This window comes from Ambystoma mexicanum, chromosome 12, assembly GCF_040938575.1.
Source record: "Ambystoma mexicanum isolate Mex_15411 chromosome 12, UKY_AmexF1_1, whole genome shotgun sequence".
NCBI classification, from domain to species: Eukaryota; Metazoa; Chordata; class Amphibia; order Caudata; family Ambystomatidae; genus Ambystoma; species Ambystoma mexicanum.
In genome coordinates this window covers 245,955,931-245,982,110 of record NC_090936.1, presented here as the reverse complement: position 1 = coordinate 245,982,110, position 26,180 = coordinate 245,955,931, and the positions used below count along the sequence as shown (strand labels likewise).

The following is a 26,180-nucleotide window of genomic DNA, read 5'->3' as shown; positions in this document are numbered from 1 at the left end:
ACCAGAATCATCATCAACTGTAAAAAATCTAGGGGTCCTGATGGATAACAATGTCACTCTAGAGCCACAAGGAAACTCGGTAATCAAGAAATGTTTCTACTTCCAGCGAGCAGCTAAAATGATCCTTTCGTTCGCCAACAAAACACTTACTATCATCGCTCTGATCATGTCCAGAATAGACTATGCCAACAGCCTATACCTGGGCTTGCCCGAACGACTTCTAAAAAACCTGCAACGCATACAAAATGCAGCAGCCAGACTCCTCCTCAAGCTACCCCGAAGAGAACACATCACACCCGCGCTAAAAATACTACACTGGCTACCACTAAAACAACAAATAAAGTTCAAGTCCATGTGCATCACGCACAGAGCAATACACAAACAAGGCGCAGAATTCCTAAGCGACAAACTACGACTACATCAACCGACAAGAACACTAAGATCAAGCACTGACATACGCCTGGAACCAAAACCCTACAACAGAAAAAAACTCGGTGGATCCTCTTTCTCCCACCAGGCACCCAAAACCTGGAATGACCTACCTAAGAATATACGGAACACAACAAACCACCTAGCATTCAGGAAACACCTCAAATCATGGCTCTTCACAGGGTAACCACAACAGAGACACAGCAGAATATCCAGACATTAAAACAACGATGGAAATAACCCGAATCCCGGCCACTCTCAATCTGGACAAACACTCAGACCAAAGAACTAAACACCCGACAGAGCATAAGACATCATGGAAATAGCCACAAAGGAAGCCTCCAGAGACGGAACACATACTTAGACACAGGCGAAAGTCCTCAAGTGACTCGTCCACTCGCACGTACCGGACGCACCATATCCAGACCGGCAGACACATCTAGATAGAATTGAGAATATTAGCATGGACACACTTGGAAGGAGTTGTGGACATTGGCCTGCGTCTCATCCAGAGGAAACTTTGAATGCTAGCATGCCCGCCCTAGATGGAGAGGTGAATATTAGCATGTCTACATTTGGACAGAACGGAGAATGTCAGCCTGCATCTCATCTATCTCAGGACCATGAGCGCTGGTATGCCCGCACCTAGGTGAAAGCTGAAGACTAGCCCAGGCCACACCTGAAATTGTGGACATTAGCCTGCGTCACATATATACATGGGATCAATTGAAGGATAGCAAGCCCGCGCCTGGATGAAACTTGAGTGTTGGCGTGTGCCACACTTGGAATTGCAAACACCAGCCAGCGCAGCATCTGGATGGGGTTGCAATTGATAGCATGCCCAGACCTGGACAGATTTCAGAACGCTAGTTTACGCCGCATCTGGACGGGACTGTGAATTGTTGGCTTGCCCACACCCAGAAAGAATTCTGGACATTGGCCTGCGCCGCATCCGGATAGAGCTGTGGGGACCAGCTGGTGCCCCACTGGGACAGAACGGCAATGCTTGCATGCCAAAGGTCAGGTAACCCACTAACCAATATAAGCTCAAACTCTGCATACTTATCTCACTCAAACTCACACAACCATCTCTCGCACAACAAGCCGCACTCACTTCACAACACTGCAACAACACATAAACCAGACCAACAGCACACGCGGCTATCACAGACCCGATACCAGCACCAAAGCTCAGCACCTGGTGTATACCGAGTTGAAGCTGCCAACAGAACACCACTCCTCTCACTATCCTACTCCCTCTTCACCTTACTAACCCACCCCACCCCACCTTATCATTTACAGATCCGCCAGAGCGCCTGGGGACCAATTCCGTTGGTGATGGTGCGCGGTACAAATACCTTTAACATTTAACATTTAACTTAATACCAATTATAAACGTTGTCCATGCACACAAGAAACAATACAAAAGAGAACATTGGGAATGATAGTTGGGGTGATGGGCAAGTAACAGGAGTACGGCCCTTGCTCCGTCCAGTGACTGGGACATCAGCGATAGGGCAGGCTCAGCTGCATCACAAGGGACGGTATTGAATGGAGTCATGGGGCAGGAATGGAGGGGCACTACTCCATCCTTTCTTTGTCAGGAAGAAACATCCCACCTTTTCAACCTTGCACTGTAATTGACCCCCTGCTTCTCCCCTTCTGTTCTTGATTCTCGTTGTTAGTCTGTGGTTTTATGTGCTCCTTTGAGACCTATGGTCGAGTGACGCTATATAAAAATTTAAATAAATAAATAATTGTAAGTATGAGAAACAAAATAAAGAAATTACCTGCGTACTCGTTCAACATCTTGGTCAGTTCGCACATATTTCTTAGCCTGCTCCCCCTTGCCGTGTACACCAGCGTCTTCAGGGTTGGCAAAGGCCTATTGAAGCATCAAAGGACATCATTAGCGGTGTGTTTACAATCATCTGAACAATTCAAATACGATTTGCTGGGCATGCAGTGTTTCCCACGTGTGGATTCCCACAGAGTCCTTTGCAGTCTAACAAAATGAAGTTAGTTATGCCGTTTTTGAGCTGTCTATTATGATTGACAGGTTGTTCGGTTTACACTGTTGTTTAATTACTTCTAAAATGGAGGTGGGGTGAAAATGATTGGCACTAATTTGACAGCAGTTTTCATTTTATATCATCTATAAAAAAAAGACGTTGGCTTTCAAATGGTTCTAAGTTGTTTTATGGAAGTGAATTACTTCGTTGCTATTCACTTTGCCACAGCGACTTCACATTTTTTGTTTTTTAAATTTAGAATGGGTACCATCCATCCCCTCCATTAACACACAGTACTGCGCTGCTGTTAAAGGATGTACGCCCAAATGCTGGCTACCCACACCCTACGCTGCTCTCGAGCTAGGTCGGCACTTAAACAATTAAAGAAAAATAAAATGAAAATACTATTACCACCCCACCCATATACCCCTTGCCCCCAAACATGCATACAGTAATTACTTCCCCAAGAAGAAACTGCATCAAAGTGAGTTACAACTAAGCAATTCACTTCAATAAAACAAGTGAACAACGGTTTACATAGAATTCGGAGCGAGTCAAGAGGCTGGGAAACCCCCACCAAACTAGATAGTACCATGAAACCTTCGAAAGTGATGTGCCCGTGCCCGATAGAAGCAATATTCTGCTGAAGGGGACCCAGTGGCTATCTAAAAGTGTGCATGTCCTTGCTGCTTTGACAGTTTTATCCCATTACTCCATGTGTGCAAGCGAAGATCAGGTCATTCAAATGACTGAAATTATGTGCAATGATGCAGACAATTCATATTTTAGAAGTACCGTTTCCAGGGTACCTCCAAGAGGTATCTAGTGTTTCTATCGAAAGGGTTTCTAACAAAACCTTTTCCATCAAAACCTATCCATCGAAAATATATGCATCGAATGCATATATGTGATGGGTAAAGGGTTAATTTTCGTTGGGGTGGGTTTTTAAGGGTAAAGAAACGGGGAAATGGTGGGACCTCCCCTCCCCCCCAAAAAAAAAAAAAGATTGTTCGGTTTTCGATGGAAACACTTTCGTTGGAAAGTTTTAGATGGAAAGACCATAAACCCTTCCAAAACATAGGTTTTTCACCAGACATTCCAGAGGGCTGCAAATCTATCCAGTAGGCTCTCAAATAATCCCAGCTGCTAAAAATGTTGCAGCCTGGCAGTAGTGTCACTGAAATACATAAGGGTCCTCCGCATTGTGCCAAAGCTGTATGTGGTGCTTTCTTCTCAAATGTGCCATGGCTGGTTAATGTGCTGCTGACGTTGCCCAAAAGTCTCTGGGTGGCTCAGTGCGTCAGAAGTGCCGCTCAAATAGGCCACCGTGACTCACATTGCTCAGCAGAGGGCGTTGCTCAGCATTGCAGAGATAATGAATGATACGGGTTCCCCCTGGGATGTGGAATGTACATCCTCATTAAGCAGGCTTGGCCCTCAGGTTAGAGATGCTGTTATTGGCCGCAGCTTCTATATTGCCTTAACGTAGCGCACATTACAGTGCTAACTGCCACAATACATGGCTATGCCGGTTTCCACATTGGCCCAGCTAGACAAAGAGTGCCATGCCCGTCTCTACCATGTTCCAGTACATTACATTGACTTCTTCCCATATGCCAGACTGCGCAGAGGCAGAGGTGATGGCCACAAGGAAAGCCATTTTCCACAAGAGGAACTTGAGAGGAGCCTGATGCATATGCTTAAACGGGGTCACCGTGAACATTGTCAGAACCACGTTGAGTTCCCACGTCAGGACAACAGCCTTCACCGGCGGGAAAGATTGAAAAAGTCCTTTGAGGAACTCCTTGACTAGTCAATGAGACCACAGTGAAGATCTTCCTGGAGACCTGGTGCAGCGGGAGATAACCGCCAGATGCACCTTGATAGAAGCATGTACCAAGCCGGCCTTGGCCAAGGAGAGCAAGTATGAAAGAATTTGTGGGGCTGTGACCCTCAGCAGGGTAATCTTTTGCGACCATTTCCACACAGCAAAACGCTGTCACTTGTGACTGTAGCACTTCAAAGTCGATGACGCCCTGGCCTTGGCAAGGACCTCTCTGCAGTCCGCACACAACTCATATCCACCAAACACTAGTTCTGCAGGAGACAAGCCCATAGGTTCAGCGATCCTGAGTCGTGATGCAGGATTGCGCATTCTTCCCTGGTGAGAAGATCTGGAACTACCAGCAGCTTGACCGGGGGCAACGCTGACAGCTTGAGAAGGTCTGGATACCAAATCTGCCTCGTCCACGCCAGGGCTATAAGTATCATCTTGCACAGACATCGTCTGAGTGTGTTGTTGACTTGTAGCAGGACAGGGAACAGGCGCAACGTGTACAGGAACAGTCCTTCCCACTGAAAGGAGAACACGTCCCCCAGGCTCTTCAGTGGTAAAACCTGCTGGCAAATTTCTTGCACTCAGAGTTTGTCACCATCACAAACAGATCTATCTGGGGTCTGCCCCACTCGGTGAACACGTGGTCCACCTGATCCTGACAAAGCTCCCACTCATGGCAGGAGCGCAGTTCCCTGCTGAGGGAGTCTGCAATGGTGTTCTTGACTCCTGTCAGGTGAAGAGGGATGAGGAACATCTCCTGTCCAATGGCCCGATGCCACAAGTCCTGCCCCTCCTTGGAGAGTGCTGGGGGATCTAGTGTCCCTTTGTTTCCTGATGTAAAACATGGTGGTGGTGGTGTTGGCTGTGGATTTCCTTACCACCTTGCCTTTCAGGGATGGGAGGAATTACTTGAAGGCCAAGAACACGGCACATAGCTCCAGGATGTTGATATGAAGATCCTTCTCCTCTGGCAAACACAGGCCTCTGGCGTGCTGACGTCCGGTGTGCACGCCCCATCCCTCTAGGGAGGCATCTGCGGTGACCGTCTCCTGTTATGGCGGGGTCTGGAATCCCATGCCTTGGGTAATGTTGGAGCAAACGCCCCACCATACTATCGATTGCCGGAACTCGTTGAGCGAGAACTTGTCTGTGAAGCTTCTGGACACCTGTATCCAGCGCGCATCAAGGAATTCCTGCAGGGGCAGCATCACCAAACTGCAGAGCCGGACGAGGTAGATGCAGGACTACATCATGCCCAGCAACGGCTTGATGGTTCGCACCGTGGCCATCCTAGTCGGTGACAGCTGCTGCACCTTTCCCAGAATGGCTGCTACCCTCCCCCGAGGGAGATGCCAAGCAAGACAACATGTTGAGCCTGGCACCTAGAACAGCATGTTCTGTGATGGCTTCAAGCAGGATTTTGGATAGTTGACAGAGAATCCCAGATTCGTTGGTAGCCGGACGGTTGTCGCGTGTGCCCTTGGGCCAGCTCCTGTGAGCGCCCATGAATCAGCGAGTCATCCAGGTATGGGTATACGTGTATGACCTGCAGGTGTAGATGGGCCGCTACCAATGCCAGGCACTTCGAAAACACTCTGGGGTGGGGGGACTTCAATCCAAAAGGAAGGGCCTTGAACTGATAGTTCTGTCCCTGCACTACAAACCGTAGAAACTTCCCATGTTTCTTTTGAATGGGGACGTGGAAGTAGGCATCCTGCAGGTCTAGCAACATCAAGAAATCTCCTCTTTCCATTTGGCCAAGCACGTGTTGCAACATGACCATCCTGAATTTTTGGGACTTGAGTTATTTTTTCAGATGTCATAGTTCGAGAATGGGCCTTAAACCCCCTGTTTCCTTCTAACCAAAAAGTATCTGGAATAGACTCCAGATCCCCAGAGTCGCTGGGGAACTAGCTCTATCGCCCCTTTTTGCAGCATGGTCCGTACCTCCTCCAGGAACTAAGGGATGTGCTGCCCCTGGCAAGCCACAGGAGGGATCCGCAGACACCTGGCTGAAACTCCAGAATATGTCCTTGGGCGAGAGCGTGCAGCACCCATCTGTCGGTGGTGATCTTTTTCCACTCGCTGACGGACTTCGTCAGCCGGCCTCCCACCGGGGTGCATGGGTGGGGTACGACATTCTGGTCGGTTCAGGCTTGCTTGGTGCCGGCGACCTGCAGGACTGCTGCTCCTTGGACCAGCCATTCCTGGGTGAGGCATGACCCTGCTCGCAGCACAGGGCAGAGGCTTTGGCGTTCAGTCACGCTGCCAGTCTACTGTGCATATCCTTCATGTTTTCTTGGAGAATCAGAGGCATATCTCACACTCCAATTCTTTGTTGTCTGGATGCAGGCAGTAGAGGCAGTGCAGGTGCTGGTCCTCAACAAGCACATTCCATAGCCTGCACTTGGTGCATGGCTTGAAGGGGGACTTTCCCTCCTTCTCCTCCTTCATGGCCGGAGGGTGTGAAGTAGGCCTGATGGCCTTCTGGAATCTTTGACGATCTTTGCCCTTGAGGGCGTCGAAATTAGCTGACAACAGATCCCTGATGTCAGCAGATGGAGAAGGGAGCACACAGTCTCTTTTGGAATAAAAATAGAACCTGTTTCCTTCGACAAACACGAAAAAAACATAGAAGTAACTTGCAGAGCAAACTCGAGGGCTCCCAATACTGAAGCGTGTGGTAAAATTCTAAAGGTGGCTGCCAGAGGAGGAGCTTAGGGAGTGGACTGTCATTGGATGGGAGCAGTATGACCCAGAGGACAGTGATTGGTTTAAAGAAAGACAGTTTGTAAGTGAAAGTAACCGAGTATTCCCAGCCTGATGACAGGGAATATTCATGAGCATGTGAATCCATGCCCGACCCCATGCTGGAGAAGGCAGGTGCTTTCGAGGGGGCTTAGGGGGGAATAATTAAATAAATAAAAATCAGACAATGTTGGTCATATGGGTGTGGCTGATTGCACAGAGCTAAATAAAGTATTGCCGTGGCCGAGGAGAGCATAAAAGGGCATGTCTAACAAAGTGCAAAGTACGACTGAGATAAGGTAAGATGTGGGTCAAAAGACAGTGCTATGCACAGAATTTACTTCTAATTGCAGTCTCCTGGAAGTCGACAGAGGCGAGGCTTCTTAAATGACCCACGTATGGAGTCAGGGGGTTAACTCACAAAACCTAACCTTTATTTCTGATTAGGTTTGTTAGCACATGGAAGTTATCAGAATGCAGTCCGTAGCTGCTTTTATTGACTGCATTCAGATCATTGCAACTTCAGAAGCAGACATGCAAACATGAAAAACCCAATCACTGCATTCAAGAAACAGTCACGCATTTTCCCAACAAGATTTCTCCCAACAAGACACTCCTTCGCTGGGAGTGTAATCTTTCACTTCAACGTGACAGGCAGAATCCAAGGTCGCACAAAAGTGAAAATCTAAAACACGGAATATGCTTTCACTTGTATATGGTGTTTACTATCACATCACACCCATTATATGCACATGTTAAAACCGCTGCAGTACAAAAACGTTCACAATTAAAATGCTTACCGAATAAGAGAAGCTCGTTATATAACAAAATTCACATTTGCTTTACCACCGTGCCGCCAGTAATTAGGCCGTGTCAAGAAGGGATGGGAAACGCTCTCAGGTGGGTGGAGGCCCACCAGGGAGAAATGCAAAGCCAGTCCTACCACTCAGGAGGACGATGGCAGTTATGAGAGTCCCAATTCCTGGCCCCAAGGAGGATGAAAGGAGAGGCAGAGTGTGTAGCTGATTTGTTGACAGCTGAGGTGTTAGCTATGGAATAAAATTGGTTCCGCAGTTTGAGCGTATATGATGGCGTGCGAGTGAGTAGAAACAAGGTAGAGTATTGAGTGATTCTAAGCGAATGTACCAGTGTGAAGAGGATTAACATCAAAGGAGGGAGCCTAGACATAGGAGGAGTGAAAACATTGAAGGAATAGATGAGTGGTGGAAGGAGTGAGGAGGAGTGGACAAGAGGAAAGAGTAAGAATGGGAGATGTGATTGAGCGTGCTAGATGAACCCTGAATCAACCAGCATATTTGTATGGCCCATCCCATACTACCATGTTATCACTGACAACTGGATAGAGCAGGAACAGTTAGGAAGTCCGTGAGGGAGTCTAGCTGGCCGCCATTTATATCATCGTGTCTAGCACTAGCCAGCTTTTAGACAGTAGGGGGTCAACGTTCAGTAGCACTAACCAGGTTCACAGATCTCTGGGTTATTGAGGAGAGTCATAACAAGAGAAAGGGACAGCACTAGGCCCATCAAACGGAAATAAAAAAGCCTTGAACCCTCATTGGGGCTTGGAGTGATTATGATGCCACTTTGTCAATTTACTTTATGCACTATTCAACCAGAGGTTTTTTTTTTTTTTTACTTTAATACAACTCGAAAACGGCTATGTTATAGTAGCCTCGTAGACCTTCAAAGGTATTACTTGGGGAAATGACCCTTTTCTAATCTTGTGGTCCTTGGATGACCCCCTTCCTCTGTGTTTAAGGGTCTGTTTGAGGTGCACTGTATAACTTCAATCTCTTGGGGGCTTATTCGATGAGAACAAAGTGTTTTGTGTCTAGACCTCCAGTGCATGTTGGGAAGCAATGCTACTATTTCATACACCAAGAGGATTACTGCTAAGTGGATGTATTTTCTCAATTCCCTCAAACACATCCTCTAACCACCAACACTGCCACGACCTTGCTCTGAATGCACAGTGCTGAAGCATCAAGACCCCGGATTTACTTCCCATGACAAACCTATTGGCACATACATTCTACCATATGAATGACTACTACAGGCTGTTCCTACTTTACTGTGATGTTGCAAATAACACCTGGTGCACGATTCCCAGCCAATAAGCATCCTGAAACAGAAGGCTGAATGCCTCGGAAATAAGCCTGCAATCCAGCGCATTGCTGCACCCACGCACTACATACTCCTGTCCTAAACTCGGTGCCACATGCTGCCCGCATTCACACCTCTCCCCACGCTGACTAACTATGCATCGTCCAGATTGTGACATGCTGCGGTCTTCTCCCTCTAGAATGCATCTTGGATAGCGAGAAGGGACTCGCTTCCGAGCCCCTCGGGTGTATCCATATAGCCAACTTGTGATGGGCCAATACTCCCTTTGGTACACGTGCAACCCGCAGCACACACTCTTCCATCAAAGTGACCATCTTTTTAGACAGAATACCTAATGCTTTTGGCGAACCACAAATCATGACGGGTGCGAATAGTATTAAACCTCGTGTTCAGCGGTGGGCTTGGGTGGCAATGGGCCTCAGGCCTCGCTTTGTTCAGTCCTAACAAAGCACTCAATGTGGTCCACTACCGTCCAAGTGTACACATGAACCCAGGAATTATACCACAGTAATGTTTTTCATGCATACACACGTCATCAGTTTTAAAACAGTGTCCATGATGAATGATACGCCCTGAGAAAGTAAATCTAATGGTCTATGTGTTGGTTACTCATACTATCGAAGGTTATGTTACATAATTTCAACTGCCACTCGTAGGTTTGTGCATGCTACTTTATTTGTGGTACGATGACCAGTAAAGCAGTATTCAATTCTATTCTATTTCCCCATTTTTCTTCCAAAATATTGTCTTTATATCACATTAATTTAATAAAGTTATATAACTGGCCTAGTGCTATAAGTGCCTATTTTTATATAACATTCTTCTACCCCGCGTTTATACCCTTTATTCCACTATATCCTAAATGTGCTCCACTATATATGATTGCTGAGTAAGACTGAATTAGTTAATCTTCTCGCCTTTTTATTTGCTTTGACTTTGCCTTTTTTTAATGAATAATAACTAACTACCTCCTTGAGTTATCGGTTGGCTTATTATCATGTAAACCATTATGTGCTGCTGTATTTTGTAACAGGTTACTTACTACCATGTTTTAAAAGGTGATGGTAGACTACAATAATCCTATGTATTTGTGTACAGATTGATTATTACCAGCATACGATGTCACAATTCCAATACATTTCTATCTGTTTTATTATTTTAGTTTGAGGACTCAAATCTAGAAATGGGCAGTACCACTCTAACCACTAGGAAGGCTCTCCAAAAAAACTGTCAAACAATGGTCTCTCTTCTTGAAACGTTAAATCTGGGAATTGTGACAAATTGTGGGATTCCGTCACTTCTCCCCAGGGTGGGTAGCCTTTCCCTGTGAGGCTAGAGAGATGAGCCCGGTACGCGATACCCTCCCTAGGGTTAGAGGCAATCGGGACCAAACCGCGAGATACTCCAATCTCAGGAACAAGAACTACTGTTCCCGAGGAGGAACTCCTTAACCAACAGATCATTTCAACTTCAGAAGCAGACATGCAAACATGAAAAACCCAATCACTGCATTCAAGAAATAGTCACGCATTTTCCCAACAAGATTTCTCCCAACAAGACACTCCTTCGCTGGGAGTGTAATCTTTCACTTCAACGTGACAGGCAACATCCAAGGGCGCACAAAAGTGAAAAGCTAAAACACGGATGGGCTATAGATGTGCTCATCTATAGCCCATTTCTAGTAACATCAGCTAGAAGAAAACAAGAAGAACCGGAGACCTGGGAGTGAGTCCTTTAAACATTATTGGGCAAATCACACTTGTCCCAGTTAAAAGGAAGCAGTGAGAAACCTTAAAGCAAGCGATGCCTGGGAGTTTCAAATCAGATGTGGGAAAGAAGCTGAAGGAAATGAGGATGCATGGCGTCCAATGCTGGGAGAAAGCTGGAGTGCGAATCCTAGCATGTGGCACTCAGGAAAATTTAAGGTGAGAGGAGCCGAAGTACTGGCACAGTATCCGAAGAGCGACCGAGTAAGAAGTGGTGGCTTGACCGAACCCTGGTGGACACCACTTACCCAAAGGCACAAGAAAAGGGAGTTCTTCTGCTGTGCCTGATGTGAGGTGTCAGAAATGAGAGACAGACACAATATTGTGGTGTTCTCAACATCTGCCATGTGTATTAAGCAAAATGTGTGTGTCAGTCCAGAAAAAGTAGACACCCCTCAATGATGGAGGCAATGTACTTTGTTGGCCGAAGAGCAATCGCCTCATGTGTTTAGTATTAGAAATACATAGCTATAAGCTTGACTAAAATGCGGCCATTTTGAAGCGATTTAAATCGCCATTTTGTTCTCTAACGTTTGCCTCTTGCCTTCTGTTAAAACTGCTTTGCTGAAAACTTATTCTGCTCCACTAGTACATTATTGTTCATGCATAGAGCAAGGCCGCGAGAGACTTGCAGAAACATGACGCAGCAAACCAAACAGAAATTCCCGGTCTCCTCCCTCACAAGTCCTTGGAAGTAAGCAGCGAGGCATTTAATCAGTACACAGGTGACAGCTAGTCTTGCTAATGCAGTAGAAATGTTAGAAGTGAACATTAAATTGCTTGAATATGCTCTTCTTTGCGGCCCCCCTTTCCTGAGCCCTGTAGAGCGAGTTGAACCCCAGTACACGAATAGAAACTAGGAGATAGCGAGGCCTGGAATGTGTCTCTCCCCTGCACGCAGCTTGCTTGCAGAGAGCAGAAGCAGTGTGTTCTTATAACAAAGAATTGTGTCTGCAGGCTCATGAAATTGCAAACTGTTGCTAAATAAATGTCTGAAGGTGTCATACTCGTCACAATTGTCAATCATCATACCCAATTCAAAGGAAATACATTATGGGCGGCATTGAATGTGTCACCACTGATTGTAAGATGGCTGCTTTGTATATATGTAACTGTTGTACGATTCTCACTCTCTTGCGTCCCAAGGGGTCTGGAAAAACACACGTCGCGGGGCATGGGACCCAGTTGGCCAACTGTGACTATTTGCTTTGCAATAAACCCTAGCTTTGGGAATACAACCTCGTGTCTGGCGTATCAGTTCGTGTGAGGTGATTGTGCCTTGTCCCCTAGGGGCCCCTTCAAGATTGCGCCCGAATAGGGACCCTCACCCACTTGATCCATTGTGTATGTTGTAAAATAAGGAAGGCGGAGAGAACAGCGAGGACGGGACGATCGAGCAGGGATCAAGAGGTGTTCGGGGCGCCCCTGTGAAAGTGATGAGACTCCTTTGCAGATCTGCACACAACTGATCCCTGATCAACGTGCCCGGCCAGAGAACAAGGAGGCGAGGGTCCTGAAATGAGGCAGAGTGAGCCAAAATAGGCAGACACAACGATTATTGGTTGTGTCAGTATACGGACGAATCGCGTCTTGAAAGACGATTTGATTGATCAGGTGAGTCGTGCCCCGATTCGAAGTAACCCTGATATTGGTTGAGAGTTGATTTTGCAAAATCAAACACCCAGTGTAAGGTTGATTAGCCGAGGGTAAGGTTAAAACATGCCTGGGCTATTGTCCACCTTACCAGGATTTTTCCGCTGTGGTAGACAATCTTTGCAAACTGGCCAGGTCGCGCCACCCGAGGGGTCGCTGGCGTATGAGATGTATGTAAAGTATGGTGTAGGGGTGATAATGTTTTGTGAGAGTTGGAATAGGCAAACCAGAAAAGAGGAAGATCTGCAGTGGCCAAATCACGGGAGTTTTGATATTATGAGGATAGATTACTTGGAGAAGGTGTTGATGAAAAAGAAAACACGTCCTGCGGCATTTGATATCCTTAGGGACTGGAAAAGGAAAGCTACGCTTCGTTGGAAAAGTAGAGAGAAGAGCGCACGCAGGCATAAATCGAAAGCAGAAAGAGTGAAAGAAAAGCAGGAGGAGGAGTGGAATGATAGTTTGAGAAAATCGAATAGACGTGGTCAGTTGAGTATAGATAAAATATACCCACAACAAGAGTTGCATTCATCAGATGAATTAATAAACAAAATATTAACTGATACAAAGCGAGGCCCAAGGAGAGAGACTAAAAAGACAGCGCCAATGACTATTGCTCAGCCCCCTCCAGTTGCTCAACCCCTCCCTATTGATCAAACCCCAGCACAGCCACAGATCCTACAATCAGCGCCTCCCATTAGCCAATCAGTGCTGCAACAGTCACTTCCCGTTCCCGTTGTCCCATCTGCACCTCCCTCCCAAGAGATTGTTTCTGTCCCATCCGCCCCTCCAATAAGTGAACTTGAACTCATTGAAACGAGAGAGGGGACCGGACAAAGTGAATGCGCTAGAGTGACCCGTAGTGCGATCAGCAAGGAGAGAAAATGAGAGTTGCAAGAACAGGCAGAGATGTATATAAACGGGAATGATGAAACGTCAACGCTAGCTTCGATGTATGATGTCAGGAGGAGCAATGAAAGACAGGTATTGTTGGAATGCATGCAGGAATATTTAACGGGGAGATGGAAACAGTTAATTCGGAGGCTACCGCTGCAACAGTTGTTGGATTTGAATGCATTAGCCCGTTGTAGAGAGAGAGATGAAGAAATAAGGGAGCATGTAGACAGACTTTTTGAATTTAAGAATTAGCTTGATGATGAATATGCTGAAATGTTTGCCACACGGGGGAAGAGGAATAAAGATATTAGGAGAGATAGGAGGGAAGCAGCGACACCATATGTACAGCGGCGATGTCTGCCGTCGCCAAGACAAACGGATGATTAACTAAAAGTATGTATACGAGAGGCGTTAAGATGGATTTCAGATCCTAGTATTCCCACAATGGAAGTACATGAGATATTTGATGAATACCCCTTGCGCATGAAAAGAAAAGCACTGCAGACAATGGTTGAATTTTCGATAGACAAAGATATAGATGAGAAGAAAGCCAGCCCCACCCCCGAAATGATGGCAGTATACAAGGGAGCACTAGAACGTGGAACAGGTGAAACATCCTTATCAGTAGATTTAGGAATAGTATTGCATATGAGAGAAGGGGGAGGAACAGTGAGTGTGGTATTTCCCATGAGAGAAGTCCCACCTACTTTTGTGCCTAAAGTAGAGATTCCTGCAACAGGGGGCCAACCAGCGCGAGTAACCGAAGCACATTATACAGCAGAGTATGTGCATGTCCCCTTCTCCAGACAGGAACTGAATAATATAAAACAGACGGTTCCTGATGTAAGAAAGAATCTGGCGGGATTCTATAAGGAAATAGAGTCCTATTTGAAATCGTCAATGTTCACTATGGATGATATGGATCTAATATTCCCAGTAGTTCTGCCAGCAGACATATGGAAGCAAATAAGAAAGGTGGATGATGAGGCGGCCTATGGCGCCACTTGGGCGAATTTAGTAAGGGAGGATAATAATAGAGAAGCAGGAGGAAAACCAGCGACAAATATGGCGGCGTTACCAGCAGGGATAATACAAAGATTGAAAGAAATTGTTCCAGAAAAAAAGAATTTTATGGAACTAATTGACTGCATGCGTTCAGGGCAAGGATGAGTTATCCACAGATTATTCTAAAAGATTTGAGGAAGTATTTACAGATTTTAGTGGACAGGATGTAAGCACAGAAGCAGGTAAAATACTATTTGTAGATAAGTATGTGAGAGGGTGAATACCTCCAATCCAAACCTAATAATGACATCAAAAAGTGCATGGCAAGCAAAAACGTTGAGCGGAGTATTGCATATGGCCCAATATTATGAGAACAGAGTCAATACAGAGAAAGAGGTGAAGGATAGGGCAAATTTGAAAACAAGAGTGCTACTTCAGCAAGTGGCGGGACACAATAGAGGGAGAGGAAACGCACAAGGCAGAAGTAATTCGAACATGCATGGAGGGCCTCTGGGACTAAATCAGTATGCGTACTGCAGAGAGGAAGGTCACTGGCAAGCGCAATGTCCACATTTACAAAATAGAAATGGGTATGGCCAGAGAAGACAGCATAGGGGGCACAGAGGAACAAATGGGCAGAATAGAAGCCGCATGCGGCAGAATCAAAATGGTCAAGGAAATGGTACCCAGAATCAGAACCAAGCTCAAAATCACACTGCTTTTAGCCAGAATCAGAGCCAACAGAACACGCAAAATGGAAATAGAGGAAGGGGCGGGAACATTTTTGAAACCCAATCAAATACGTACTATAGTGATAGTATTGATTACACATCGGATGATGTGTTATTTCCTCAACAGAACAGCCCAAGACAGGGGTCGGAACCAGAGTCTATTCCCATGAATCAAAAAGGACCCTACGTAGAAATGAAAGTCGGGAATAGAGAGCATAGCTTTCTCGTAGATACAGGAGCGCAAAAGTGCTCGATAGACCATCACTTGGTTCCGGAAATACCACTGTCAGGGCAAAGAAATATTTCAGTAGGGTTTGAAGGTACCCCAGTGATCAATCCAGTGCCCCAACCAGTAGCAGTAACATTAGGTCCATTCACTGAATATTGTCAATTTCTCTTAACAGAAAATTGTGGGGAAAACCTTTTGGGGTTACATCTATTGAAAAAACTGAGTGCAGTTTTCCATTGCACTCCCGATGGAGTGTTCTTGACAATTTCGCCACAGAAAGTACCAGTATCTGAATTTTTGTCCAAACCTTTGCCAGGAGAATTGGGTGAAGTGCCAACTTGTATATGGGCGAGGAATGACAATGATGTTGGATGCCTGAAAATAGAACCAGTAAAGATTGTTTTAAAAGAAGAAGTAACGTTACCGCGTATTCCACAGTACAAAGTTTCATCAGAAGGAGAGAAAGGTTTGAAAAGTATTGTTTCTGATTTGGTAAAATTGGGGGTGATTGAAGAGATTACATGCAGTACATGTAACAGCCCCATTCTCCCGGTATATAAGAAAGGGGGTAATGAGGTACCATATCGTTTCATAATTGATCTGCGCACATTAAACAAAGTAGTAGATCCTCAATTCCCATTGGTTCCAGACGTAACCACAATTTTGACAATGATTCCTGCCTCGGTAGAGTAATTTAGTTTTATTGACTTCAAAAATGCCTTCTTCAGTATTCCAGTACACAAGGAAAGTAGATATCTGTTTGCCTTCACATTAGGAGGACGATCATTTACATAAACGCGCATTCCACAGGGCTACACAGGGAGTCCGAGTATTTACAGCAGAGCATTGAAAGAACAGCTAGATATTCTAGAATTACAGACAGGTTGTGTATTGTTACAGTATATAGATGACATATTAATCGCTGCTGATACAGAAAAGATTTGTAAAAACAGTACTGTTTTATTATTGACACATTTAGCAGCACATGGCCACAAAGCGAGCTTAAAGACATTCCAATATTGTCGAAAGGCGGTGGCTTATTTGGGCTACCTACTTTCGAGAGAGGGGAGAAGGCTGACCCCGGAAAGGATAGAGAGTATTTCTGGTATACCTATTCCAAAGACACAGAAAGGAGTCAGAGCTGTAACAGGCATGGCTTCCTATTGCCGGCAGTGGATTGTGAACTTTGCATTGATTGTGAAGCCAATGGTGGTATTGAGGAAAAAGGATGCTGCAATGCCCTTGCAGTGGAATGAAGAATGTCAGAGAGCATTTGATCTGCTCAAAACTGCATTGTGTTCTGCTCCAGTTTTGGGCACACCAAATTATGAGAACATTTTCAGATTGTTTGTACATGAAAGTGAGGGCTGCGCGTTGGCTGTTTTCACAGAGGAACAAGATGGAAGAAATAGGCCATGCGGCTATTTTTCTTCTGTGCTGGACCCTGTAGCGCGCGCAGTACCACGTTGTTTGCGAACTGTTGCAGCGGCTGCTGCGTCAGTAAAACAAACCGAAGGAATGGTGTTGGGGCACACCTTGATTTTGATGGTGCCACATGCCATAGACGTTCTATTAAATAGAACGCAGATGCAACACCTCACCTCTGCTAGATTGACTAGATACAAAATTGTCCTCTTTGCGCCACACATCCAAATTATGAGGTGTAGCGCTTTGAATCCTGCAGAATTAATGCCACTGCCCATGGAAGAACTAGGTGAGAATGAATCACCTCCCCATGATTGTTTAATGGTTACTGAGGAATAAACAAAAGGAAGAATTGATTTAACAGATACCCCACAAAAAGAGCCAGATGGAGAACTGTTTTGTGACGGCTCCTGTTTTAAATTACCTGATGGCACATCAACTGCTGCCTATGCTATCACTACGTTTAAGAGTATTGTAGAGAGTAAAAGAATCCCCTACAACTCTGCACAAGCCGCAGAGATAATAGCTTTAACCACAGCCTGTGAGATATCTGAAAATTTGAGTGTAAACATATATACTGACAGCCAATACGCCTTTGGCGTGGTTCATAACTTTGGCCGACTCTGGGCTGAGAGGGGTTTCTTGACATCACATGGGGCCAGAATTCAACATAGCCCTTTGATTGTACGATTACTATCTGCACTTACGTGTCCCAAGCGCCTAGCAATAGTGAAATGCGAGGCGCATAAAAAAGTAACATGTAAAGTGGGAGAGGGAAACGCATTTGCAGACAGGATTGAGAAGCAAACTGCTACTGATTTGAATACTAAAATGTTGACAGTACAGTCTGAGGAAGTGCCTTGCATGATAGAGGATGGAATTGCTACTGTCAAAGAGATGCGGGCAGAGGCCACTGCTGACGAGATACGATGGTGGGCTGAGGCCTCTGCTGAATTAGATCTAGAAGGTTGCTGGGTAGACAAGAAAAGTAAAAATTGGATGCTGCCCAACTCTTATGTAACTGCAATGGTCACGATGGCCCACAGTCCCACACATATTTGTGCCACAAAGATAGATCAGAATCTAGCTACAGTATGGGAGAACACACACATAAATAAAAATGCCAAGAGGCTGGTCCAAAATTGTATCACGTGCCTACAACACAATGTGGCAAGGGAACGGTGACTCCAACAAGCAGTTTCGGCCCTCCCTCTATACCATTTGAGGTAATCCATTTTGATTTCATAGAGATGGAGAGGTGCCAAAACTTAAAGTACGTTTTAGTGGTTATATGTGCATACAGTAAGTGGGTGGAAACATATCCATTAAAAGACTGCACCGCGATGAGCACTGCAAAAGTAATGTTAAAGGAGTATTTTTCCCCGGTTTGGTCTGCCCCTTGTCATATGGTCAGATAATGGCCCGCATTTTGTTGGCGCAGTGATACTACAGATTTGCGCAGGTCTCCAGATTGACAAGAGATTCCATTGTTCTAGGCACCCTATGAGTGCCGGTCTTATTGAACGCCACAACAGCATTTTAAAGGCCAAAATAAGCAAAATTTGTGCAGGGAACAAGTTGAGCTGGGTAGATGCATTACCGGTAGCGTTACTGTGCATGCACACATCTGTGCAGGCAAGAACTGGGCTCTCCCCATACAAGATAGTGATGGGGAGGCCGGCGAATGTTTGGCGTGCACCACAGCCAAAACGGTTAAAGGAGATTGAATATCCTGTGCTCAGCATTAACTGTAATCTGTTCATTCAAAAATTGTGTTTGATTCATCAGCAGGTGCAGGAGGCTCTACCCATCAGATACACTGGTCCGAGGCATTCACTGGAACCTGGAGAATGGGTGCTGGTCAAGAATTTTGAGAGAAAAACATCACTTGCACCTAGATGGCGTGGACCCTACCAGATACTTTTAGCAACACAAACTGCCATCCGCGTGGACGGAAGGAAAGCGTGGATACATGCAACGCACGCTAAAAAGGGCCCATCACCATCTGAAAAGCTGCCTGATCGAGACGACCAGAAAAAGATACAGTGCCCCCCTCCTATACTGTAAATTACAGTCCACGCTCTGTCCCCTTTTGCCTGCGAAAAAAGGGTTCCTATTCATTGGGGACATTCATTAGATGCATGAATATAGCATTCCTTGATAAAGAGGGAGAGCCAGTTTATGTAGGTGATCCTGATTATTTTATATGTGGAGAAAAACATATCGCTGGTTACCTAGAAACTGGGGAGGTACTTGTTATTTGGGATTTTTGTTCCCAGGGATATTTCTTTCAAGAGCAGCAGATATAGCAAAATTGGCCAGGTCAAGACCACGGCGAAATGAGGAAGGAGGTTTGATCACAGAGGACATGGCAAAATCATTCATACCATTTTGGGGCCAAGCAATAAACTCCTATAATATAAGACAACTGTGCAGAATATTAGAGAAAACAATAAATGGAACAACAGATATATTATACATTATGACATTAGAGGAAAAAGGAATTAGATTAATGACACTCCAAAATAGAATGGCTCTTGATGTAATCCTGGTTGATCGTGGGGGAGTTTGTAAAATCGTGGGATCAGCATGTTGCGTATTTGTAAGCGACTCCTCCCCTATGATTTTCGAAGCGATAAGAAAGTTGCACGTTTTAAGCTCTGACCTTCACCGCCCTGAAGGGAGTTGGGGAATTGAACATAATCTCCTGGTTCTGGGAGGTATTACGCTCATGGGGATGGAAATTATTTGCGATCCTAGTAGCAGAGCTAGGAATATTCATGACATGTTGTTGCATACACTGCTTACCTATAGTGTGTACTGAAATAAGTGAGGAGTGTGTACAGATGGTAGCAAAAAAGAGCACTACTAAATCAGGTACTAACGGTAATGATGAATTGAAGACAGTAAAAGAATTCATGTCAATCAATATTGATGACAATGAGGACGAGGAGGAGATCAGTAGTATGCAAGATTCAGAATCAGATACTTGGTCGTAAGAGGATGCAATGTACGGATGAGGCGTTTGGCATACGGCCAAAAGGAGGGTTTGTCAGTCAAGAAAAAGTAGACACCCATCAATGATGGAGGCAATGTACTTTGTTGCCGAAGACCAATCGCCTAATTTGTTTAGTATTAGAAATACATAGCTATAAGCTTGACTAAAGTGTGGCCATTTTGAAGTGATTGAAATCGCCATTTTGTTCTCTAAAGTTTGCCTCTTGCCTTCTGTTAAAACTGCTTTGCTGAAAACTTATTCTGCTCCACTAGTACATTATTGTTCATGCATAGAGCAAGGCCGCGAGAGACTTGTTGAAACATAAAGCGGCAACCCAGAAAGAAATGCCCGGTCTCCTTCCTCACAAGTCCTTGGACGTAAGCAGCGAGGCATTTAATCAGTACACAGGTGCCAGCTAGTCTCGCTAATGCAGTAGAAATGTTAGAAGCGAACATTAAATGGCTTGAATTATGCTCATCTTTGCGGTCCCCCTTTCCTGAGCCCTGTAGAGCCCTGGAGAGCGAGTTGACCCCAGTACACGAATAGAAACTAGGAGATAGCGAGGCCTTGAATGCGTCTCTCCCTTGCACGCAGCTTGCTTGCAGAGAACATAAGCAGTGTGTTCTTATAACAAAGAATTGTGTCTGCAGGCTCATGAAATTGCAAACTATTGCTAAATAAATGCCTGAAGGTGTCATACTCGTCACAATTGTCAATCATCGTACCCGATTAAAAGGAAATACATTATAGGCGGTATTGAATGTGTCACCACTTATTGTAAGATGCCTGCTTTGTAAATATGTAACTGTTGTATGATTCTCACTCTCTTGCGTCCCCCGGGGTCTGGAAACACACGTCGTGGGGCATGGGACCCAGTTGGCCAACTGTGACTATTTGCTTTGCAATAAACACTAGCTTTTGGGAATACAACCTTGTGTCTGGCGTATCAGTTCGTGTGTGGTGATTGTGCCTTGTTTCCATACGTGAGGGTCCGCTAGGGGCCCCTTCAGGTGGGAACCTATCTGTCCCTCTCCTAACGAGAATGCCCCTACCTATGAAACAAACTAAAGCCAATTGACCTTGTGTCACAAATAGTATCTGACCCTCACACTAGCATATACAAAAATGTGCAAGGTAATTGTCTCTGACTCCACCACAATAAATGATAATGTGAAAGTTCAAAATAGGTCATTCCAATAAAGACAATCCTTGTATTCAGGAGTTGGCTCCATTCCCCTGAACCAATTCAGGAAGCCTGGTGAGGTTAGGTAGTGACAACCCATAGTATAGGGAAAGTAAGGAGTTTTCACTTTTCTTTTAATTAAGAATAACCATAAAATGTAACGACAGAGTCTGTGTCCTTCTTGTGACCCGCCACAGAATACGCACATGGCCTAATGCTGCTTAAATGGAAAATGTTTTTCCCCCATTTTTGATTTCTCCTCATTGAACGTGGAATGGACTCAGTTTTGCTCCAAATATTTAGCATTTTACTGAATCCACTCACTTCCTGGGCCTTAATAGAAACAGTTGAAAATACTACCTGGGAGCGGTGTGAGTTAGTGTTTAAATGGATTCTAGTGGTCGAGGTCTGGTGTCTGCTATCCATCCCAGTTCCTCAGAACCCAAACACCTTTTACCTGTGATCCTCTGGATGCATCCCATATGCACAGATCCCCATTGCTTCCTACCTACGGTTGCACTTTATAAACCCAATACATACGTGAAATGAAAGAGAGAAAGAACAAAGGGAAGAGGGCTAAAATATTGGAAAGAAACAGCATTCAGGCAGAATTCCACAGCAGGGTGGTCTGCTGTCCCATATTATGTGACCCCTAAGCCTTATGTTTTTTACCACCTTTGGGTTCTAGGATCTCCAACTTATTTTTGTGGTAAAATTTACTTCTGTTGAAATCCCCTTGCCACTTCAACCCTTTTAAAGTTTTGCTTATTGGATGGTGATTAATCGGTTTTATGTGATATTACCGCATTTTGAAAGTAAAATACCAAAAAGACAGATTTATTTTGGTCGATTTGGTGTCACGTTCGAAATGCTGTTGTATCATGTTGGTCCCGGACCCTCGCTGTGCCCTCTGTTTTTAAGGTATTCAGGGGTGTTTCACCCCTGAGCCCCCCCTTTCATGCCCCCTCACCCAACCTGTCCCGCACCACACTTTCCTGCCACACACTCACAAGATTCATTATAACTTGTGCCCCCACCCCCACCCGTTCCCACTATATATATTCACACTCCTCTCCCTCACATACATTTACACACAAATGAACACACCCAAACACTTACCTTACTTCCATGACATCCCTCGCCCGACCGTGCCTGTCAGCCCCTGCGCGCACTCGTGTGAATCTCAGGGAGCACCTGTCATTCCCAAAATGGCAACACACAGAGAGTAGGACAGAATCGACAGAGCAAGGTATGTGTGGGTGGGGGGGTGTTGGGGTGAGTGGAAATGGAGTTTGAGGTGGGTGAGAGAGGTCTTACAATCGATTTAGAAAGACCAAATATTTTATTTTATTCGGTCTTTCTAAATCTATGGTTTTTGGGTTTGGTCTGTAGAAAACTATTTTTTCACCAATGACCGATTAAACATCACCTGCAAGCCAAAACTACTGCACTGGAGTAGAACTAGAAGGGCCACAACATCTGAGAGGAACACAATGCTTGTGGGATTTTAGTCTATTACCCACCCATTGAGTGCCAATGGCCATGATAATCCCTAAATCCCTATGGTGCTCAAATGCACTACATTCCCTTCCCTACCCAAAGCACATTCGCTTGGGATCGCTTTCAAGCAGAAACACATGTTCCTACATTGGTGATCCCTCAACATGACCTCCACATAGACAGTTTTCAGAAATTGAATGCACATCAAATGAAGAAGAGGTTGCTCTCCCAGCAGAACAGAGAATTACTTCTGAGCAGAATTAATAGAAACTTATCATGACATTCCAGATGAGCATAAATTGTTCAGTAGGATATCAGTCATATTCACAGCCATATTCATGCCAGGAATTCAAGCTGCAGCCAACACCAAGTGGTTAGAAATCACAAGGTGGGAGCTGCTACAAACAATTAACATAACAATAAAAGGATTTAATGCAAATAAAGAAGAATTGAGGGTCATCGACTCATGACCTTCCAGAACAGGTATGTCCTGGACTTTATTACAGCAATTGAAGGAGGCATGTGCGAAACGATCGGGCCTTCTTGCTGTACATACAAACCTGCCCACAATGGAGAAAATTGATATACGTGATTTGGCCGTGGCAGAATTTTTCGCTGCGGAATTGATCGTAGTCAATTTTGCTGTGAAACCAATATTATTGCGGCCAAACCCTGCAAATCTATGACCTCCAATACATCCCCCACTTACCTTTTGTAAGTCTGCTACCTCTCCTGACCCTAAAGCGTCTGTTCCGTCCCTCTAACGCGGGTCGGATCGATGCAGGGCCCTTTTCTTTTTTGTCCCCCACCTCCGATCCTGAGGAAGCAGGGGTTACTACCCCCCCAAGGCCATCAATACCAAACATGGGGATTGGGGGACACCCCCCGACCCCTGCTCCCCATGTTCGATATTGATTACCCAATTTGATGGATTTTAATCAATCAAATGGTACTGGCCGTATTTGCCAAGATCTACCATTCGATCAATTACAAATCAATCAAATTGGGTAATACCGGAGAAAATGGAACCCTGACAGAAACTCTGTTGTCAACCCTGCACACAAAAATGGTGGAAGAAGTAGATGAAACCAAAGTCGAAGACTGGTTTTCACCTCTGTTCTCATGAGTTCCAACCTGGCTGGAAAATGCCTTCAAAATATTGGGAGCAATACTAGTGTTGTTATTGCTGGGATTATGTCTTATAAGAATAATCATAGGACAATGTAAGAAGACAGTGAAGAAAGAAATTGGTATGAAGATAATTATCGATGTAAATGCTGTGACTGACGAACATAGACAGACTGAGAACACCACCCGTGAGCACCTGAAAGGAAGCCATATGACACACCCCCAGGAATGGGGTTTATTATCCCAAGGATCATAAGAACAAGGTAGGTCATTGGGTGTCATGTTCCCTAACTAGGCAGTGCTGCCATATGACCTGGAGTGTGGATGAACACATAAAGAATGTAGGTGACCTGAGGAGGGTGACAAAGATATGGATTCCGAAGAAACCACTGTGTGAAGAAAAGATAAAGATGATTGAGGAGGTGGTTGAGGGGGGCTTTAGAGAGGCAGATGTATACGTCACTCCTGGAGCACACACCCTCACTGCGTCACACTGGAAGAACAGCAAGGAAACACTGTGCATGACACCATGTATCATCCCAATAACACACTGAAGATATGAGAGAAGTTATGCGCTCAGACAACCATAGCGAATGCACCCCTGAACTGATGTGGTAGAATGAAGTCTACAGACACCACTGGACATAGAAGAACTATAAGTGAAGTCTGTCAGATGTAAAGTGAAATCATGAAGAGGAGAAGACATGAGGACACACTGAAACTAGCACATGGACATGTAAAGAATGAAGATGTGACTGAAGTAACAAGTAAACATAAATGTGAATACGAAGGAAAGCACATACACTAAGAATATAAGTGACAAGAGATGCAATGAATGTATATATGCAGAAACACAAGGTAGAAATAGAAGCTTGCTAAAGTATGATATGATATGAGTCATTAATAACATGCCTGCACGCATATTTTTCAAGGTGCAAATTAGGAAAAAGAACGTGAGTAAAGCAGCCATGTTGAGAAAATAAACGTTGCCATTGTATAATAATAAGCGAGAAGCTTTGAGAGGTGAAAGCTTTGAAAGACCAAGGCTGCAGAACCGACAGGCACTGGAATACAGATTTGTGCAATAACAAAGGGTATTTGCTTGGATCAAAATCAAGGATACCACATCAAGAAGCAACTGCAAGGCTTGAAAGGAATCAAAGAGGATAAGCTACATACACAGGACATCACTCTTTTAGATTAAGTAAAGGAGTGAACACTTGCGAGTGCCAAGTATTGCATAATTAAAGATGCAGAAAGTACACGCAGGATGGGGCAACCAAGTCTCCAGAGGCCGAGGAGAGTAATAACACCCAATATAATTTTATCAAATAGCACTAACAGGAAGGGCAAAATGGACAAAATCATGGACTCCTCACACATGGTGCAGGACCAGAAAACGAAGGGCCCATTCCTAAAGGCCCAGACGAAGATAGCAATGTACCTTCACTCACAAGATCTGAGGAAGAGAACATTCCTCAAGGTCAACTGCAAAGAAGAAGCCTTGGCGTAAGGCCTAACTGATGAGAGATGGTAGACTAATTAGCTTAGAAAGGCAGATGCCTGACATTGTTCCCCAAACCTGGTTTTCGCTGTTTACGTGCTGCTAATGAGCCGAATGTCTAAGGTTGGTGAGAGAGTGCCAACCAATCGGAGGTCCTATGTAATAGTGGACCATACATTGTTGCAGAAGCCTATCCAAGGCTCTTGTTATACTATAATCTGCATTTAACTTAGCGGTGTATCAAGGCATGCATACCAGATAAGGGGCATTCAATAATGTTACTAACCCATACATATCCTCTATGTATATGTTTCCCTTAACCAATCCCTCTGTTCAATAGGTTTTAACAGTTAGCCACGTAGAATGACGTCATAGCTGACATATGTCGAGGTATAAAATCATTTGTGTAACTGAAATGCATTGAGAGTGTGGTAGATCAGATCCGTTTTTGCTCACCAGGTATCCCTACTTTATTGAACTGATAATAAAGTAGTATTTTGCCATCTTCTTTGAGTCTGTCTGGTTATTTTGGCCTGAGATCATTTATTGGTAATCCCATCTGTAACTGGAGATGCTCCAGGTGCTATTGCATACAATTGTGCCGCATTAGTAACCTAATGTAACCTTTTGGTAGCTATTGGGGCGCAGATGTATTTTTTAAGTCCAACTATTGTCTGATTCTTTTTTGCGCCTTTCCTTTGTTGGGAAAGCAACAAGGCCAGCCTAAAAAGACTATATGCCCACTATGCACCCTGTATTGGTTTGGACTGGTTTAGACCAGTCGCTAGTCTTAGATAGAGCATCCACATGTTGTGCGGGTGGAAATGGGTCTGGCAGATTTTAGGGCCAGCCTGATTAACCAGCCATCAAAACGTTTATGTGGGTTCCCGGTGTGTAATGGAGGGATGTCTTAGCCTATCCCATGAGTGTGATGGTACATATAGGGAATATTTTACTCTTGCCTAATCGCTGCTCAATTCTGCAAGTTTA

General features: G+C 44.8%; 1 protein-coding gene across 1 annotated transcript in view; it reads right to left on the bottom strand.

The window, feature by feature from the left end:
- MGST1 (microsomal glutathione S-transferase 1) overlaps positions 1–26,180 on the bottom strand; it is a 62,863-nt gene that overhangs the window by 20,880 nt on the left and 15,803 nt on the right. Inside the window, exon 3 of the mRNA XM_069628382.1 lies at positions 2,220–2,314. Coding sequence (XP_069484483.1) covers positions 2,220–2,314 — 95 coding nt within the window. The remainder of the gene's footprint in view (positions 1–2,219; positions 2,315–26,180) is intronic.